General features: G+C 40.5%; 1 protein-coding gene across 1 annotated transcript in view; it reads left to right on the top strand.

Annotated features, from left to right (window-relative positions):
* Window positions 1-19,561, top strand: part of LMBRD1 (LMBR1 domain containing 1) — a 132,251-nt gene that overhangs the window by 54,623 nt on the left and 58,067 nt on the right. Inside the window, exons 6-7 of the mRNA XM_065911336.1 lie at window positions 10,868-10,956; window positions 14,481-14,554. Coding sequence (XP_065767408.1) covers window positions 10,868-10,956; window positions 14,481-14,554 — 163 coding nt within the window. The remainder of the gene's footprint in view (window positions 1-10,867; window positions 10,957-14,480; window positions 14,555-19,561) is intronic.

Raw genomic sequence — 19,561 nt, 5'->3', positions numbered from 1 at the left:
GCAGAGCTCTCAGACAGTGGGTGGCTGTGATGGCAGCACGGGCAAGGCCGTTTCCTCCTCTTGTCTAGAAGGATGAGAATGGAAGGAGGTCCAGGTCGCTGCACAGGTTTTGGGGCAAATGACAGTGTTCCTCTCTGACGGGCTCTTGTTTTCTCCTGCATGTTTGAGGTGGGACGTCTGCTGAGGGCCCTGATGTGCGGGGCGGGCGTGGGCTCCTCTAGTTCACCAGCCAGAAGCTTGTGACTGGAGGACACAGAGTGCTGTTCGGTTATCTCCTTAGCCCTGTGAGTGTCTGCGTGAGGTGCATTAGGGTAAGTGATTGGCTGCATTTGCTGGAACTCTCTTGAAGGTGACACACTTCTAGTCTTTGTTATGTGATGAACTTTTAATTGATAAAACAGTAGATAATTTTATGGCCAGAATGTGGTCTAGGTTTAAGCAGATCATGCAGCTAACACTTCTGATGCCCCTGTGGGTTGTTCAGTCTTAGGAATAAAGATGCAGGGTTGTGAACTCTGTCCTCATTCACGTGGAGAGAGATGCAGATACTTGAGTTACCATGTTTAAGGACTCTGATAAGAGACAGATGCCAGGGGTTGATGGTGGGGTAGCAAATTCTGCTTTACAGAATCAGGTAAGACATAAAAGGAATTAATCTTTGAATCAGAATTCGGTAAAGTGGAAATTGGTCAGCAGACTAGATAAGGAAAAATGGTGGATAGCAGCTGTAATGAACGGTTTGCCCTTGAATACTGGGTTTGAGCTGTGTGGATCCACTTACATGTGGGTTTTTGCAGTGGCCAGCCCTGCGCTCCTGAGAGGTTGGTTGATAATGTGGATGTGGAACTGGGATGCTGAGGGTCTGTGAGTGTGGAGGGAGCACATATCTGAGGACGAGTGTAAGTCAGACTCGAGTTCTGACCACCTGGAGGGTTGGTACCACCAATCCCCCACACTGTTTCAGGGTCACGTGTATTAGTCTGCTCACACGGCTGTGAACAGCAGGTGTTTTATTTTCTTGCCGTTCTAGGGGCGGAGGTCATGCTCAGGGTGCAGGTAGGTTTGGTTTCTGACAAGGCCTCTCTTCATAGATGGTCTCCTTCCCGTCATGCCCGCATGGAGGATAGTGTCTCCAGGGGCTTTTCTTCTTCTCAAGGGGCATCATGCTCATTGACTAGGGTCCCAACGTATGACCTCATTTAACTTTAGTTACCTCCCTACGCACTGGTCATAGCAAACATCCTCTTCCAACGACACAAGAGGCGACTCTACACACTGACATCACCAGACAGGCAACACTGAAACCAAACTGATTATATTCGTTGCAGCCGAAGATGGAGAAGCTCTATTCAGTCAGCAAAAACAAGACCGGGAGCTGACTGTGGCTCAGATCATGAACTCCTTATTGCCGAATTCAGACAAAAATTGAAGTAGGGAAAATCACTAGACCACTCAGGTATGACCTAAATCAAATCCCTTGTGATTATACAGTGGAAGTGACAAATAGACTCATGGAATTAGACTGATAGACAGAGTACCTGAAGAACTATGGACAGAGGTTTGTGACATTGTACAGGAGACAGTGATCAAGACCATCCTCAAGAAAAAAAAATGTGAAAAGGCAAAATGGCTGTCTGAGCAGGCCTTACAAATAGCTGAGAAAAGAAGAGAAGGGAAAAGCGAAGGAGAAAGGAAAGATATACCAGTCTGAATGCACAGTCTAAAGAATAGGAAGGAGAGATCAGAAAGCCTTTCTTAGTAATCAATGCAAAGAAATAGAGGCAACAGTACAATGGGAAAAAGTAAAGATCTGTTTAAGAAAATTAGAGATACCAAGGGAGCATTTCATGCAAAGATGGGCACAATAAAGGACAGAAATTGTATGGACATAAGAGAAGCAGAAGATGTTAAGATGAGGTGGCAAGAATACACAGAAGAACTATACAAAAAAAGATCTTCATGACCCAGATAACCACCATGGTGTGGTCACTCACCTAGAGCCAGACATCCTGGAGTGCAGAGTCAAGTGGGCCTTAGGAAGCATCACTACAAACAAAGTTAGTGGATGTGATGGAATTCCAGTTGAGCTGTTTCAAATCCTAAAAGATGATGCTGTGAAAGTGCTGCACTCAATATGCCAGCAAATTTGGAAAACTCAGCAGTGGCCACAGAACTGGAAAAGGTCAGTTTTCATTCCAATCCCAAAGAAAGGCAATGCCAAAGAATGGTCAAACTACCACACAGTTGCACTCATCTCACACACTAGCAAAGTAATGTTCAAAATTCTCCAAGCCAGGCTTAAATAGTGTGTGAACTCAGAACTTCCAGATGTTCAAGCTGAATTTAGAAAAGGCAGAGGAACCAGAGATCAAATTGCCAACATCTTCTGGATCATTGAAAAAGCAAGAGAATTCCAGAAAAACATCTACTTCTGCTTTATTGACTATGCCAAAGCCTTTGATTGTGTCAATCGTAACAAACTGTGGAAAATTCTTCAAGAGATGGGAATACCAGACCACATGACCTGCTTCCTGAGAAGTCTTTATGCAGGTCAAGAAGCAACAGTTAGAACTGGACATGGAACAGAACGGTTCCAAATTGGGAAAGGAGTACGTCAAGGCTGCATATTGTCATTCTGCTTATTTAACTTATATGCAGAGTACATCAAGCGAAATGCCAGGATGGATGAAGCACAAGCTGGAATCAAGATTGCCAGGAGAAATATCAGTAACTTATAGAAAGATGACACCACCTTTATGGCAGAAAGTAAAGAGGAACTGAAGAGCCTCTTGATGAAAGAGGAGAGTGAAAAGCTGGTTTAAAACTCAGCATTCAGAAATCTAAGATCATGGCATCCACTCCCATCACTTCATGACAAATAGATGGGGAAACAATGGAAACAGTAACAGACTTTATTTTCTTGTGCTCCAGAATCACTGCAGATGGTGACTGCGGCCTTGAAATTAAAAGACACTTGCTTCTTAGAAGAAAAGCTGTGACCGACCTTGACAGCATATTAAAAAGCAGAGTCATTACTTTGCCAACAAAGATCCGTCTAGTCAAAGCTGTGGTTTATCCAGTGGTCATGTATGAATGTGAGAGTTGGACCATAAAGAAAACTGATTGCCAAAGAACTGATGCTTTTGAACTGTGGTGTTGGGGAAAAAGCTCTTGAAAGTTGCTTGGACTGCAAGGAGATCAAACCAGTCAATCCTAAAGGAAATCAACCCTGAATATTCACTGGAAGGACTGATGCCGAAGCTGAAGCTCTGATACTTTGGCCACCTGATGCGACAAACTGACTCATTGGAGAAGACTCTGATGTTGGGAAAGATTGAAAGCAGGAGGAGAAGGGCATGACAGAGGATGAGATGGTTTGATGGCATCACCAACTCAATGGATTTGAGTTTGAGCAAGCTCTGGGAGTTGGTGAAGGACAGGGAAGCCTGGCGTGCTGCAGTTCATAGGGTTGCAAAGAGTCAGACAGGACTGAGCCCCTGAACTGGACTGACTGAACCTCCCTACAGGCCCTGTATTCACATAATGTCCTGTTGGCAATTGAGGCTTCAACATCGATTTTGTGGGGACAAAGTCAGTCTATAGCACTCTGTTCTTTTGTCCCCCACCCCAAATCCATGTTCTTCTCACGTGCAAAATGGAGTTACCTCATCCCAGCAAGGCCCAAAAGTCTTAACCAGTATCGAATCTGGGTCTTGAATCTCATCTGAATGTCATCTAGATCCGGAGTGAGTGAGACCTGATGACTCATCCTGATCAGAATCCTTCCCTAGCAGTGAACCTGTGCAGCACAGGTTATGTGCTCCCATATACAGTGGTGAGACAGGCACAGGATAGGCATTTCCATCCTATGGGGAGACATCAGAAAGGAGATTTGAATGTGCCAAATCAGTTCAGAACCTAGCAAGGCAGATTCCCTTAGATCTTAAGGCTCAGGAATAATCATCTTCCTTGCTGGGTGCTTTGCCCTCCAGGCCCGCCGAGGGGTGGGTCCCTGCCCCCAGCCCTCCACAGCCCTGCGGGCCCCACCCCCTGATTCTGGGTGTTGGCCCTGCCCCCTTGACTCTGCCTCAGCTCCTTGGCAGCTAAACTGAGCAGAGGCCCCTGTCTTCTGAAACTGAGGAGGAAGCTGCTCTGTCCTCTAATCTAGTAGGAGCAGCAGCCCTGATGGTAACTGAAGTGCCTTTAGGGTCTTTCTTGAAGGATGAAAGTGTATTCTCAGCTAAATAACCCTGTGACCCCATCCTGACGAATCTCGAGTCTCAGCGCCTTCCCTTACTGTGTCTCATCTGCGCTCCCTTACCTTAGTTCAGGTTGACTGTGTCTGCTGGTGTCACCCTGTCTATTCCTGTCTTCTCTGAGACAGCTGATTAAATCGATGGTTTCTGCCGGTGCTAATCTCCTTGAGAAGTGATTGTTCAGCCAAGCTCTTAGAACGTGCCTTCTCACTGTTTTCAAAAGGCTGGTTCCTTTTTGCTTATCTCTCTCTTGCATTTTACTATAAATGGTATGGAGAAAGCAACTTGCTTCTTCCAGCACTTTGCTTAGAATTTTCCTCAGCTAAATATCCAGTCTTATCTCTCACGAGTAGTTCTGCCTTCCATAAAACACTATAAAACCATTCAGCCAAGCTCTTCGTCACTTTCTAATAATGATCTCCTTTCTTTCAGTTTCCATTAACATATTCTTCATTTCTAGCTGAGATTTCTTCAGAATGGCCTTTCGTGTCCATATTTCTACCAGCATTCTAACAACTTGTATATTTTCTCTAAGATGATAGAGGCTTTCTCTAGAGCACTCTTTCCTTCCTGAGTTCCCACCAGAATTGCCTTTAACATCCACATTTTTATCAGTAGTCCCATCACGGCAGTTTAGACTTTTTCTGGCACGCAACCTCTGATGTCTTTAGGCCCTTCCCTAGCACTGAGCTCCAAAGTCACATGCACACGTTTAGGTATTTGTTACAAAGTAGAAACCTGCTTCATAGTGCCAAAATCTATATCAGTCTTCTTTGGCAGGGAATAATGTACATGTGTGCTCAGTTTTGTCTGACTCTTTGTGACTCCGTGACCTGTAGCCCACCACCTCCTCTGTCCATGGAATTTTCCAGGCAAGAATACTGACGTGGGCTGCCATGTCCTTCTCCAGGGGATTTTCCTGACCCAGAGTCTGAACCCATGTCTTCTACGTCTCTTGCTTTAGCTGGTGGATTGTTTACCACTTAGCCACCTACTTGAGCTGTCTTAACAGAATACCATAGTCTTGCTAGCTTCAGCAGTGGACACTTACTTCTTACAGTTCTGGAGGCTGAGCGTCTATAATTAAAGTGTCAGCAGGTTTGGTGTCTGGTGGGAGCTCTCCTCTGGGCTTGTGGATGACCACCTTCTCACTGTGTCTTCACACGGCTTTTCCTCTCTGCTGGCCACCAGCGAGCTCTGGTGTCTGTTCCTCTCCCTACAAGGACATCAGTCCCATCAGGTCAGAGAGTCACCCTTGGGGCCCTGTGTCCAGGTACCATTCACATGGGGACTTAGCACTTTAGCATAGGAGTTTGAGGGGGAGGGGACAAGGTTGAGTCTCTTCTGTATGGTAACGGAGAAACTGAAGTTAGCATGGAATAGTTAAAGAATGGTGTGAAAAGTGTAACGTGAATTTAGATCCTCCCTCCCCCAGTTGCTGTTCAGTCTCCAGTTGTGTCTGACTCTGCGACCCCATAGCACGCCAGGCCTCCCTGTGCCTCACCATCTCCTGCAGTTTGCTCAAGTTCATATCCATTGCTTCAGTGATGGAATTCAGCTATCTCATCCTCTGTCGCCCTCTTCCCCTTCTGCCCTCAAATCTTTCCCAGCATCAGGGACTTTTCCAGTGAGTTGGCTGTTCGCGTTAGGTGACCAAAATACTGGAGCTTCAGCTTCAGCATCAGTGCTTCCAGTGAGTATTCAGGGTTAGTTTCCCTTGAGGTTGACTGATTTGATCTCCTTGCAGTCCAAGGTACTCTCAGGAGTCTTCTACAGCTCCACAGTTCAAAGGCATCAATTCTTTGGCAGTCTGTCTTCTTTATGGTTCAACTCTCACATCTGTACATGACCACTGGGAAGACCATAACCTTGACTATACGAACCTTTGTTGGCAAAATAATGTCTCTACTTTTCAACACACTGTCTAGGTTTGTCATAGCTTCTCTACCAAGAAGCAAACATCTTCTCATTTCATGGCTGCAGTCACCATCCACAGTGATTTTAGAGCCCAAGAAAGGAAATCTGTCGCTACTTCCACCTTTTCCCTTTCTATTTGTCATAAAGTAATGGGGCCAGATGCCATGATTTTAGTTTTTTTTAATATTTGGTTTTAAGCTGGCTGTTTCGCTCTCCTCCTTCACCCTCATCAAGAGGTTCTTTAATTCCTCTTCGCTTTCTGCCGTTAGAGTGGTATCCTCCACATATCTGAGGTTGCTGATGTTTCTCCTGCCTGTCTTGATTCCAGCTTGTAACTCAACCAGCCCGGCATCTCTCATGATGTGCTCAGCATATAGGTTAAATAAACAGGGTGACCGCAGACAGCCCTGTGGTACTGCTTTCTCAGTCCTGAACCAATCAGTTAGTTCCATTCAGGGTTCAAACTGTTGCTCTTGATCCACATACAGATTTCTCAGGAGACAGATAAGATGGTCTGGTGTTCCCATTGGTAAGAGTTTTCCACATTTTGTTATGATCCACACAGTCAAAGACTTTAGCGTAGTCGATGAAACAGAGGTAGATGTTTTTCTGGAATTCCCTTGCTTTCTTTATGATCCAGCAAATGTTAGCAATGTTACTCTGGTTCCTCTGCCTTATCTGAACCCAGCTTGGATGCCTGGGAGTTCTTGGTTCATGTAATGCTCTAGCCTGGTATGTAAGATTTTAAGCATTACCTTACTACCATGGGAGATGAGTGTATTGTCCGATGGTTAGAACATTCTTTGGTACTATCCTTCTTGGGAATTAGGATGAGGATTGACCGTTTCCAGTCCTGTGACCACCACTGGGTCTTCCAGATTTGCTGACATATTGAGTGCAGCACTTTTTTAAAGCAATTTCATCCCTTAGGGTTTTGAATAGCTCTACTGGAATTCCATTGCATCTACTAGCTTTATTAACAGCAGGGCTTCCTAAGGCCCACTTGACTTCATGCTCCAGAATGTCTGGTTCTGGCTGACTGACGACACCATGATAGTTATCCAGTTTATTAAGATCTTTTTTGTACAGTTCTTCCATGTGTTCCTTCCATCTCTTCTTGATCCTTCAGTACAAAAGAAAAAAAAATTGTAAGATAGCATTTTAAGTGTTTGTGTTGGCAAGTGACAGACCAGACCTTAGCCATGTAGGTGGGCTCCAGATCTTGCATACAGTGTTGAAGATGTTGAGTTTTATCCTGCTGAGCAACTGAAAGGCAGTGCAGGTGTGGATATATTGGTGTTTGTACCTGTGAAAGCAAGTATGTGTGAATGTTTTGCAACACTGAAAGATGCGTGGAAAGGGGCATTTGGGAGTTGGTCAGTGAGAGACAGATGGTGGGTAGGAAGATCAGTCAGTTAGCTACCGCTGTTGTGGTTCAGGTGGGAGGTGAGAGTCTGAACTGGAGTAGTTCGAGAGAGCAGAGAGGAACACACAGTTAGACTGTTTGGAAGATAAATGTGACTTGGTGATTGAGTGTAGGAGGTAAAAATCTTATTTTCAACTTTGCTTAAATTCATGGTTTCAATTTCATATCTACTGAAATTCATTAGCCTTTCCTTTGTCTCTTCTTGAAGAGATAATCTGTATTAAGCTAATTCACTCAGATTGGGTGTTGAAGATTTTTTCTAAGCAGTTTTACTATTGTTAAGAACAGAAAGGAAATTTATAATCTTATGAGGATTTTAGTTCTTAGCTTGATCTTGTATTGTGTGTCTTTGAAAGTTGAGGTTCTCTGTATTCATTTCTTTGTGTTGGGGTATAGTTGATTAACAATGGTGTTTTAGTTATAGGTTTACAGCAAAGTGATTCAGTTAGTGTATACACTACTATATTTAAAGTAGATAACCAACAAGGACCTACTGTACAGCACAGTGAACTTGGCTCAACATTCCATAATAACCTAAATGGGAAAAGAATTTGATTAAAGAATAGATACTTGTATGGGTATAACTGTATAAAGGTATAAACAGTTTGCTGGATCTTTTTTTTTTTTTTTTTGAGAGAGAGACTGAGGTTAAGAAGATATCTGTAGCTTTCAATCACACAAGTCTCATTACACTTTTGGTTTCTTTAGTATCATCACCATTCAGTAAATGCCTGGTAGTCATATAACTATGTCAGTGAATGCCTCCCCATCAGAGTGGAAGTGTCTATATTCTGGGCTCTTCCTACTAAAGTGGCCTCTGCATCTGTCAGGAGGTGCTTGCCCGGCAGGTCTCAGTCTAGTTCTGCGGGGCTGATATTTGACTGGTGACCATTGCTTGACCTCTTCTGGTTGTTAAAAGGTTGAAATGCTTCCACGTCAGTCAGCAGCTACTCCTGAGTTACCCCACCCTTCGCCCAGTCAGAGTGTAAATCCTGGTTCAGCATGGTCTTCAGAACCAAGGCCAGCGTATGTTGCCATGTGAATGCCTTTGCCATGGGAAGTGAGTGAAAGTCTCTCACTCATGTCTGACTCTTTGCCATCCCACAGACTGTAGCCTGCCAGGCTTCTCTGTCCATGGAATTCTCCAGGCCAGAATACTGGAGTGGGTAGCCATATCCTTCTCCAGGGGATCTTCCAACCCAGGGATCAAACCTGGGTCTCCTGCATTGCAGGCAGATTCTTTACCATCTGAGCCACCAGGGAAGCTCAAGATTCATTGTTAAATGTTTTGAATATTATCGCCCATGACATAGAGACATATTTAGTTATAAATCTTGGATTCTGCTTATGAATGTTGCTCTTAGTTTATGAGAAGGTATATTATGTCTTTCTGAATTACATGGTCCTGGTGGCAAGGTGGCTGATGAACATGCTTAGGGTTTATGCTTTAGCTGTTCCCTCTAGTTCTACCTAAGATAATAGTGCTAGAATGTTAGCACTCTGCTGGTTGCTTCAGAGTAATTGTTTTCTTGAAGTTATTCTGACAGTAGTTTGGACCATTTAAGATTTTTGTTTTTGGGCACGTCAGGTTTCTCTAAATATTTGAATTGTTTAAGAGCCCTGTTCAGCAGTTTGAGCATGAAAGTGTCAAGAGCAAGAGTTAATTACTTTCTTCTCCCATTGGACAGAACCTTTGGTTACATAAAACTGATATAGATACTGAATATTCTAAGTAGGAATGCTGTTTTTAGATATTTGTAATACATATTTCTATCTTAATAGTACTGGAGATTATATTTTGTGCAACATAGAATTTTTCCACGTATTCCAACTAACAAGTTCAAACTATACTTTTCAAAAATACACATGTACAATTTTTTCCATATATATATATGTATGTATATCTCTGCAAAAAACTGCATCGAAATAAAATAGAAGAATGTTATATAGATTTTTTGGCTTGATTTATATATTTTTTTAATTTATATTTTTATTCAAGTGCTAATATATAAGTTAATGTTATTATAGCAGTATATTATGCATGAGCTGTTCTTTGTTTTTTGATTCCATCTTAATGGTTTTATTGTTTTTGATTTTATAACCAGGGAAACAAATGATGAATTTTTTGCATGTCTTGCTCTTTCCTTGTGGCTAATCACTTTTCTCTGTAAAAGTAATGAGAAATAAGTCTCACAGATTGAGATGAGTATAGTGAATTGGTGTCAGTGCAAATAGAAATTTAAATAACCTCATGATATGTCTGCTGATTCGTCTTTTTATAAGGATAAAAAATATTGGTTTTACCAAGTAAGGGCTTCCCTGATAGATCAGTTAGTAACGAATCCACCTGCAATGCAGGAGACCCCAGTTCGATTCCTGGGTCGGGAAGATCCACTGGAGAAGGGATAGGCTACCCACTCCAGTATTCTTGGGCTTCCCTTGTGGCTCAGCTGGTAAAGAATCCGCCTTGCAAACAAAGGTCTAAAATTTTTTTTAATTAGAGTAATTACTTTGTTTTACTTGCATACATTATCAGAATGGCTATCTTAATATATTGTTGAACTCATTCAGTATTATCCCGTTACAAAAAAATAGATTTTACCGCTTTGCTTACAATTAAGATTAGTTGGATAGGAGGTAGTATTAGGAGGTAGAATTCACATGCACAATCTAAAGGGAGTGCTGAGGTTTTAGTCTCTTGTTTCTGAGCTAGATAATGAAGTGCTTTTCTTTTTTTGTCAGTCTCTTTTTTTCAGTTGTAGATTGAAAAATAAATGAAACTACTTCATTATGTATATTAGATAGAATCTTGAAATACCCAGAAAAATACTAAGAAAGTAAAAATCACACCTAGTTCTACAATGAGATATTTACTGTTAATTTTAGTGTATTTTCCTTCTATTCATTTTTATGCATTTAAATATACTGAAAACATGACTTCTATTCTAATTTAACAAGAGATTCTTAACCTTTTTGTGCTGTGGACAAAATAGCTTTAAATGCAAAAAATACATAGGATTACAAAGGAAACTAATTCTACTGAACATAGAAATTAAATCATGAAAACAAATGTGTGATATGTTAAACACGCAGATGGGAAACTTCTCACACCCCTCTGTACATGGTGTAGATTGGATTTGCTAATTCTTTGAGGGGGAAAGTTGACCTCACCTTAAAAAAATTACTAGAAATGGAGTTTCAGGTCATTTCCTTTTATTTAACCTTTTGTCTTTAAAACCATTAAGCAGAGTTACTTTCTCCTTTGTAGTGCTTTCGTTCCATTGAATCTTCCTGATAACAAAAATTCTACAGAGTGGGAAAAGGTGAAGTTCCTGTTTGAAGAACTTGGAAGTAGTCGTAAGTATTCTTTAAAAAAAAAAGTCCATAGTAATTCATATTTCATGATACTTGTGACTTTCTTTGGAAGTTGTCTGTTTTTACGCTGCTAAGAATTTAACTTCATAATTCTTTTAACTCATGGTTTAAAGGGTGCTAGGCAGATTAGGAATCCATCTAGCTGTTATACAGTCAGTCTCTTGACTTCTTTATAAAAGTACCATGTTGAAAAGAAAAGGTGATCTTCACAGTATTTTAGCAGTAAAGGTTTTATAATTTCTGTATGGTCTTTAATTCACTTAGGATAATATAGAGTAATATGTTAAATATGCTAGATACCGGTTTTTACTTTTAAACTGAAAGAACCTTATATTGCTTTTTGATCATGATTAGGTAATTTTTTGTGGAATATAAATTGGAGAGGTTTTTTTTCTTTTTCTTTATTTTTTTTTGCTGTTTTTGCTGTTTGCAGCTTGAGGATCTTAGTTTCCCAACTCGGGGTCAAACCTGTGTCCCTTGCAGTGGAAGCACAGAGTCCTAACTGTTGGACCATCAGAGAATTCCCCAATTACAGAGGTTTTATGTGGATGAAATGATACTTTATTATAAATTTACCTCACCAAAACATTTTGAAGTTCCTTTTCCAAAAGTTTTCCTTAGGTTAATAATCAGCATAGCCTACATTTTTAGAGGGGGAAAGAAAGCAGGTTTAGGAAGTCAGTTTAAGAAAGTGTTTTATCATTAAAACATATAGTTAGTATTAGAAACTGCTATTAAATAAGAATGGGTATTTTGTTATTCAAAATTTCGTGTACATAGTAACTTTATTTTCAAAGAAACCTAGAAAATTTATAAACATGGAAAATTCTTACTGCTTTTATATTTATTCTTCTTAATAGGTACTGTACTTTCTTTGATTAGCACCTCTTTCTCTTTACCTAGATACAGTATTAAATGATGATTAAATTAAGTCTTAAAGTCTTTGCTATACAACTTCTTAATTTTCTTGCTTTCCACTTAAGATTTCATCTTGTAAACTGTGGTCCATTAACATCTTGCTGATACCAGCAAGAAGATGGTAGCAGGCCTGGTATCTAATGATACTGCATGTCAGGATTTATGCATCTGACCCTGTTGCTGAGAAATAAATTGCTTCTTTTCCTGCAGTTAACTCCTTCAGGTCTCTTGAGTAACTACCCTTTTGCCATGAACATTTTTCTCTTTAAGTTTTGTTGGTCTTTGAGTGCTAGTGTAACTCGAATCCCTGGGGGCTCAGACAATAAAGAATCTGCCTGCAATGCAGGAGACCCAGGTTCAGTCCCTGGTTGGGAAGATCCCCTGGGGAAGGGAATGGCTACCCACCCTAATATTCTTGCCTAGAGAATTCCATGGACAGAGGAGCCCGGCAGGCTACAGTAAATGGGGTCACATGAGTGAGTGACTAACACATAACACACACATAACTTGAATCAGTAATTATACAGGTAGCATTATTGTTTTACAGGTAGCATTACTGTTGTAATGCTATCTATATAATTACTTGCTGTAATCTCTTTAGTCTTAATTAGCATTTAAAAACTTCAAATCTTAAACACTATATTTTAGAGTACATTTTGTTTATCACTGTTAGTAATATTAATTTTTTTGATTGGCCAGATATCTTAGCAGAACACTCCTCTTTATCAATTCTGGGATGCATATTTTTACATGTCTTCATATCTCTGATTTTATGATGCATTTTATAAGTGAAAATATTTTAAAATTGCTATTAGCCAAATGCCAGGCCTCTCCTAGTTGTATGAATACTTTTTGTTGATACTTCTAGTAAGATCAAAAAAGTAATGGCATCAGTGTCTTTGATTTGGTAAAATGTAGTATTACAGTTTAAAAAATTGAGGCTTAAAAATTTGCCTGGCATAGTTTCTGAACTTGTTAGTAATATGTTCTCCTTAAGTATTATATTTTAAAACTGAGATTTTAGCTTTAATAAGGTAGGTCATTCTAATTCTATTATTATTTGATATTGATACAATGAATTAATTTAATAATTATATTTGGTTCCACAGGACCTGCATTTAAACTAGGTCAATACTGGTCTAGTAGAACCTGTATTAAAACTAGAGCAGTTAGTATTGTTCTAATTTGACTATTAGAATAATATTTAATGGTATTAGAATATTTAAGAATATATACATATTAATATTCTTAATATTTAAGAATTCTCAAATTTGCATAGTATTTCATTGATTATCTGGCATGTTTATTTGAAAGTGTCACTCTCACAACCCACTCTTTGGTCTTCCTTTAAAGTGAAAGTGAAAGTGTTAGCGTCTCAGTCATCTCTGACTCTGTGTGACTCCATAGACTGTAGCCCACCAGACTTCTCCACCCATGGAATTTCCCAGGCAAGAAGACTGGAGTGCCATTTCCTTCTCCAGGGAATCTTCCTGACCCAGGGATTGAACCGGGGTCTCCTGCATTGTGGGCAGACTCTTCACTGTCTGACCCACCAGGGAAGCCCCTTCCTTTTTTAAATTTTTTTATTTTTTTGTTTAAAAAAAACTTTTATTAAAGTATAGTTGATTTACGATGTTATGTTTGTTTCAAGTATATAGCAAATTGAATCCACTATACATATACATGTATCCACTCTTTTTTTTTCTTAAGATTCTTTTCCCATATAGGCCTTTAAAGAGTATTGAATAGAGTTCTTTGTGCTCTACAGCAGGTTCTTATTAGTTATCCAACTGTTTCTTTGAAAAGTCACAAAAGATCAACTTACACCATCATGAATGCAAAAGGAGTGATAGCCACAGATAAGGTAGTACATCCCACATAGTAGAGGATGTCCAGGGCACAGTATACACTGAAACGGCAGTGATGGGGAAGGGAGATTCGTAACCTGCTCATGTCACGGGGGAAGCCCCTTCCTTTAAGTGGTTTCTTAAATATAACTTGGTAGCATAGTATTTCTGTTTTCGTATTATCTTTGAAACAATTTCCTATTTGTTTGTGTTTTTTTTCCCCTAAAGGAGAATGCTAGCTCCTTTCATGTTAAAGAGGGAAATAAACTCTTTACGATTTTAGTTATAAGCTATATTTTTCAAACTTACTTGAAAGTTAAGAACAAAGAAACTAGGAGTTTGAGATCAAGCAGAAGGGGAAGAAAGGGTCAAGGACAGTGACATTCCTATCATTATTTCTCAAGGTCTGCCACTGAGAAAGGCCAGGGAATTTTTTGGCCAACTTTTGAGCATCTAATATTCTGCTGATTTCTTTTTAGGCTCAATAATTAGGCAGTGATTTCCTTTAATTTTAAGAGGTGTGAGGGAAAAAAAGTCTTAATCTGAAAGATCTTTAAGAATTCCATTTATGAAGAACTATTTTAAAACTTTTCCATTTGAAGTTAGCCCTTCAAGAACAGGATAATGCCTATGGGGTTTATTCCTTTGGAATGTGTGAGAAACCCAATTTTTATATTGATTTGTTGAATATAAACATTTGAATAGCTATACATTTTAAACATTATTTTTCTTCCTTTGCAGATGGTTTAGCTGCCTTGTCATTTTCCATTAGTTCTCTGACCTTGATTGGAATGTTGGCAGCAATAATCTACACAGTAAGTGTGATGGTGATAATTGAGTTATAATTAAAGAATCACTTTATGAAGTAGTTTTTGCCTTATTAGTATATTGAACTTGGCTCTGTTTTCCTCTTTAATATTTAGTACTTTCTTCACTTTTCTTGAGAAGAGGGTACATTTTTAATTACTTAGTCATTTTATCTGTATTTGTGGAATTTAGTGTTCAGAAACAAATTTTATAAGTTGTGACCTTGAAGTGGTTATGTACTATGCAGTAGTAGATTTAGTGATTTATAAGCATATTAGAATGAATTGAGTAGATTCATCCTATTTGGGGGTGGTGCTGGCAGTGAAGAACCCACCTGCCAATGCAGGAGATGTAAGAGATGGGGGTTCAGTCCCTGGGTAGGGAAGTTCCCCTGGAGGAGGGCACGACACCCCACTCCGGCACAGCCCACACGGCAGTATTCTTGCCTGGAGGATCCACAGACAGAGGAGTGTGGCAGGCTGCAGTCCTTGGGGTCTCGGAGCTGGGGTCACTGAAATGAGTTAGCGTGCACGCATGTGTGTGTGCTCAGTTGCTCAGCTGTGTCTGACTCTTTGCAGCCCTGTGGATGGGTTGTATAGACCTCTAGGCTCCTTTGTCCATCAGTTTTTCCTGGAAAGAATACTGGAGTGGGTTGCCGTTTCCTCCTCCAAGGGATCTTCCCGACCTAGGGATCTAACCCACGTCTCCTGCATTGCAGGCAGGTTCTTTCACTGCTGAGCCACTGGGAAAGCCATTTGGGGATACAGGGCTTTTAAAGTCAGGTATTTTTCATAACTTGATATTTCTCCAGTATAAAGAATCTAATCTTACACTTTCAGAGACTTGTTTTTTTTTTCTTTTCTTCTTCAGTTTCTCTGGGAATGGTATGACATGAATTATAATAGCCTCACTAACTTGTGCACAGACAGCTTTTTCCATTTTTTGCTCAAATTATAGAGGAAAAGCTAGTAAAAATGCTTCTTGCCTGCCTCCCAAAAGAAAGTTGTGCAGGAAGCTTTAAACTATATAGAACCTTTTTCAGATTAATGAAGTTGCAAAGATGGAAAACACTGGTTATAAAGAAAACATTTGGGGGATTGTTCGAACGTCTTCTTTGAAACATAAAAGAAATGGGCTATTAGATAGCAGAATCTAGTTTTGTTAGATAATCATTCAAGTGTCATAATGTGTAATAAAAGAAGTCTGAAATATGCACATTTTAGTATCTTTCAGGTGCTTATTTGAGTACTCAGTTTTCTTGTTCATTGCCATTTTTGCTTTTTTCATGTTTGCTACACAAGGAAGGTATCTGGGGAATTAACCTCCCATCTGACACAATGTATGTGCAGCAGGAGAGTTGTCTTTTAGGAAACAGTCACAAGTTAATAACATAATAGGGATAGACCTGCCTGGACTCTGCGCCCTGTGACTGATCTGTTACGCTGATCATACGTTTGCGTTTTACCCTTTGTGGGTCAATTTCTTCCCCATTAAATGTGAATTTTTCTTAAGGATTTTTAAAGGTCCACGTCAAATGATACTTTTTGTAAACTGCTCTGAAAACTGTAGGAAAAGGAGGATATAGCGGTCAGTGAAGGATTAGTCAAGAGAAATGATCAGAAATAGGGGAAACTAACAAGTGGGATCTTCATCAGGAACCAAGAGGAATCTGAGACTTTCCCTGACTGCTACAGTTCCATGGGTGTTGGTCAGAGAGGCAGGACTGCTTGTCGGGAGGAAGAACTTTCTGTTTCCCAGCTGGGGCAGCGACCACGGGACCACGTTGCCCTGCACCAGTTTCCTGAGTCCCGACCCTCACAGGGACACGTGAAGAGCACCCAGCAGGACTGTCACAGAGCTGGGACCCCAGGGTGCAGGGGAGCTGAATCTTTACAGTGGCCAGGAGACCTGCCTGCCCTTGCTCCAGAGGAAGATACTTTCTTTGTCTTCCAGGCTCTTTGCTGCACAAACATTCTTGAAAAGATCATGCAGAAAAAAAAAGGGCAGTGAGTGCCTGGCTTGCAACATGTGCAGAAGTGAGAGACCAGGGAAAACTGTCTTCTGACAGTCAAGAGGCAGATGCTGTGAAGATAGAGAGCGCAGACGGCAGTGAGGGCCGGAAGTAGCGTCTCTGAGCTTTGAGCAGAGATTGGACTGAGGTGGACGGGCAGAGCTGTGCGGCGAGGGCAGTGCGGGCTTCTGGGGAGGGCACCGCGCTGTGCTCAGGCAGGAGCAGGGGGTGCGGCCAGCCGGGCAGGCGCGGTTGGGGGAGGAGGTGAGTGCCTGGAGGAGCGCCAGAGGGCAGGCTCTGCACGCCCTGTGGGCCATGCCTAGGATTTTGGATTTTATTCTGCTGAGGTGAGAAGCCAATGGAAGTTTCTGAATGGAAAAGTTAATAGGTTCTGACTAACATTGTAACAGTGTTGCTTTGGTGGGTTGGAATTAAGCTGTGGGGCTGATGAATGGGGGTGGGGAAAATGTGGGAAATGATTAAAACTCTTTGAAAAAGAGCTTCCCTACAGGAGCAATATTATTGTTAAGTATTTCAAACTCATATATTTTATATTGAAATGGAAACTGAAAGCTATCATGTATGCCATCAAGCCAAGTATAATGATCATACTGGCTTGGTTAAAATACCCTTGTGCGTGTGTGCTGAGTCATTTCAGTCGTATCTGACTCCTTGCAACCCCGTGCACTACAGCGTTCCAGGCTCCTCTGTCCATGGGATTTTCCAGCACTGGAAGTGGGTTACCGTATCCTTCTCTAGGGGATCTTCTTGACCCATAGATTGATTTGTGTCTCCTGCATTGCGGGGGAATTCTTGCTTGCTGAGCCGCTAGGGAAGCCCTTGACCCTGAGTACAAGAAATTAATTATTAACGGTAAAATCATGTCTGTTCTAGAATCGGTAGCTATTAGTATTGAAACTACAGAAGCTTTTGTAATTTATGTATCAGTTGAGTATGAATTACTTAGGTACACATTGTTGTTTAGTTCAGAAAATAGTTGATTATTTAAATTTTACCAAGATAATATCCACTGTACCACATCTTAAAGGAATAGCCAGATGATTGAGCACTCAATTTTTTAGAACATCAAACGACATGTTGTCTTACTTAGTGTTTTCAGCTTAAATTGAAAGAGAATCTGCTACTTTTTAAATTAAAAAAAAAAATAAAAAACAGAACCTCTAGGCACAATTATTTATGCAGACATTTAAATTTTTTGGTGCCACCAAGTGGGGAAATGTTGAATAATGCTGTTTTCATATAAAATGTATCATATGGACCACTGAAATGCCTATAAATGCAGAGACTACTGAACTTTTTATTATGTACATTCATGCTAAGTCATTTTAAGTTGTGTCTGACTCTTTGTGACCCTATAGCATGTAGCCCACCACAGGCTCCTGTGTCCATGGGATTCTTCAGGAAAGAATACTGGAGTGAGTTGCCATGCCCCCCACCCCCAGGGGATCTTCCTGACCTAGGGATTGAACCTGCGTCTCTTCCATCTCCTGCATTGGCAGGCAGGCTCTTTACCGTTGTGCCACCTAGACAGCCCTTTTAATTATGTACACTTACCAGTAAAAAAAAAAAAATGAACATGTCTTCCAGGAGTTTATGAATTATGTATATCTATACATATATATGTATAGATATAGATATATTTATGCTAAATGTGCTGTGCTTAGTCACTCAGTCGTGTCTGACTCTTTTGCAACCCAGTGGACTGTCGTCCACCAGGCTCCTCTGTCCGTGGGAGTCTCCAGGCAAGAATACTGGAGTGGGTTGCCATTTCCTCCTCCAGGAGATCTTCCTGACTCAGGAACTGAACTTGTGTCTCTTGTGTCTCCTGCATTGGCAGGTGGGTTCTTTACCACTAGCGCCACCTTTATAGATTTACGATAAATGAAACTAACGGACTAAAGAAAATTGTGTTGTTGTTTAGTCGCTAAGTCATGTCTGACTCTTTTTGTGACACCATGGACTGTAGCCCTCCAGGCTTTTCTGTCCATGGGATTTTCCAGGCAAGAATAGTGGAGAAAATTAGAGTGATAAACTAAGGATTTGAACATAGAACTAAAGCAGTGGTTCTCCATAACCTTTGAAGACAGAACTCTGCTCTAAATGTGAGGTTGTTCAGCCTTCCCATGATGGCATGCTTCCCTGAGTCTCTGACCCGATTGTAAGATGCGCCTCTTTTGTGCGCTTCCCTGATGGCTCAGTTGGTACCACTGTAAGGGAAAGGTCACTGCCTTGCTGTCTTATCACTTATCATTTTTGTTTTATATCAGTGATAGAAGTGTTTTAGCCTTACATACTTAAAAAATCATACCAATCTTCTTCATGCAAAATAAGGCAAATGTACGTGAAATAAGTTGTAAGCATATTCCTAAAACTTCACATTTGGAACATGTCTTCTCAATCACTTTTTTGGGTTGACTGTTCATGTCCGTGTTTCACTATAGAGTGCTTTTATGCTGTCAAGAGAATTGATGAGACAGCTTTTCTTGAGTGCTCAACTTGTCTCTTGGAATTTCTTTGAAGCTGCTGACACACCCACTGTGTAAATTTAAGCTGTTCTTGTTTTTGTTTCGTTTATTGTTTCTTCTCTTGTAACCTAAGTAGCAAAATACAAAAATGTCTTCTACTTTGGGTACCTTCCTTTCTTAAGCTTATAAAGCCTTTGACTATTGCATTGCAAGAAAATGTGGAATCATAATTGTTCCAGTAAATTTTTGCTTCACTGCCTGCTCTTTTGTTCTGTGTTTCCTTACACATTAACTTTTTGCTTTAATGTCAAATCAGAGTACTATCTTATAAGACATTGTAAGTGGCAGTTTAACTCAGTAGCTGTACCACAAATGCAGGTAACTCTACTAGAGAAGTACTTGTAATATAACCAGCTATGACCAAATTTGTGAATATCTGGATAATGACCACTGTGCCCTGACTTCTGCCTTGCCTGTGTTCATAAGATGCATTCAAATTTCTCTGGTCTTAAATGTGA

This window comes from Muntiacus reevesi, chromosome 19 (genome assembly GCF_963930625.1).
Source record: "Muntiacus reevesi chromosome 19, mMunRee1.1, whole genome shotgun sequence".
NCBI lineage: Eukaryota > Metazoa > Chordata > Mammalia > Artiodactyla > Cervidae > Muntiacus > Muntiacus reevesi.
Note: the sequence above shows the minus strand (reverse complement) of the source record. Positions and strands in the feature narration are given on the sequence as shown.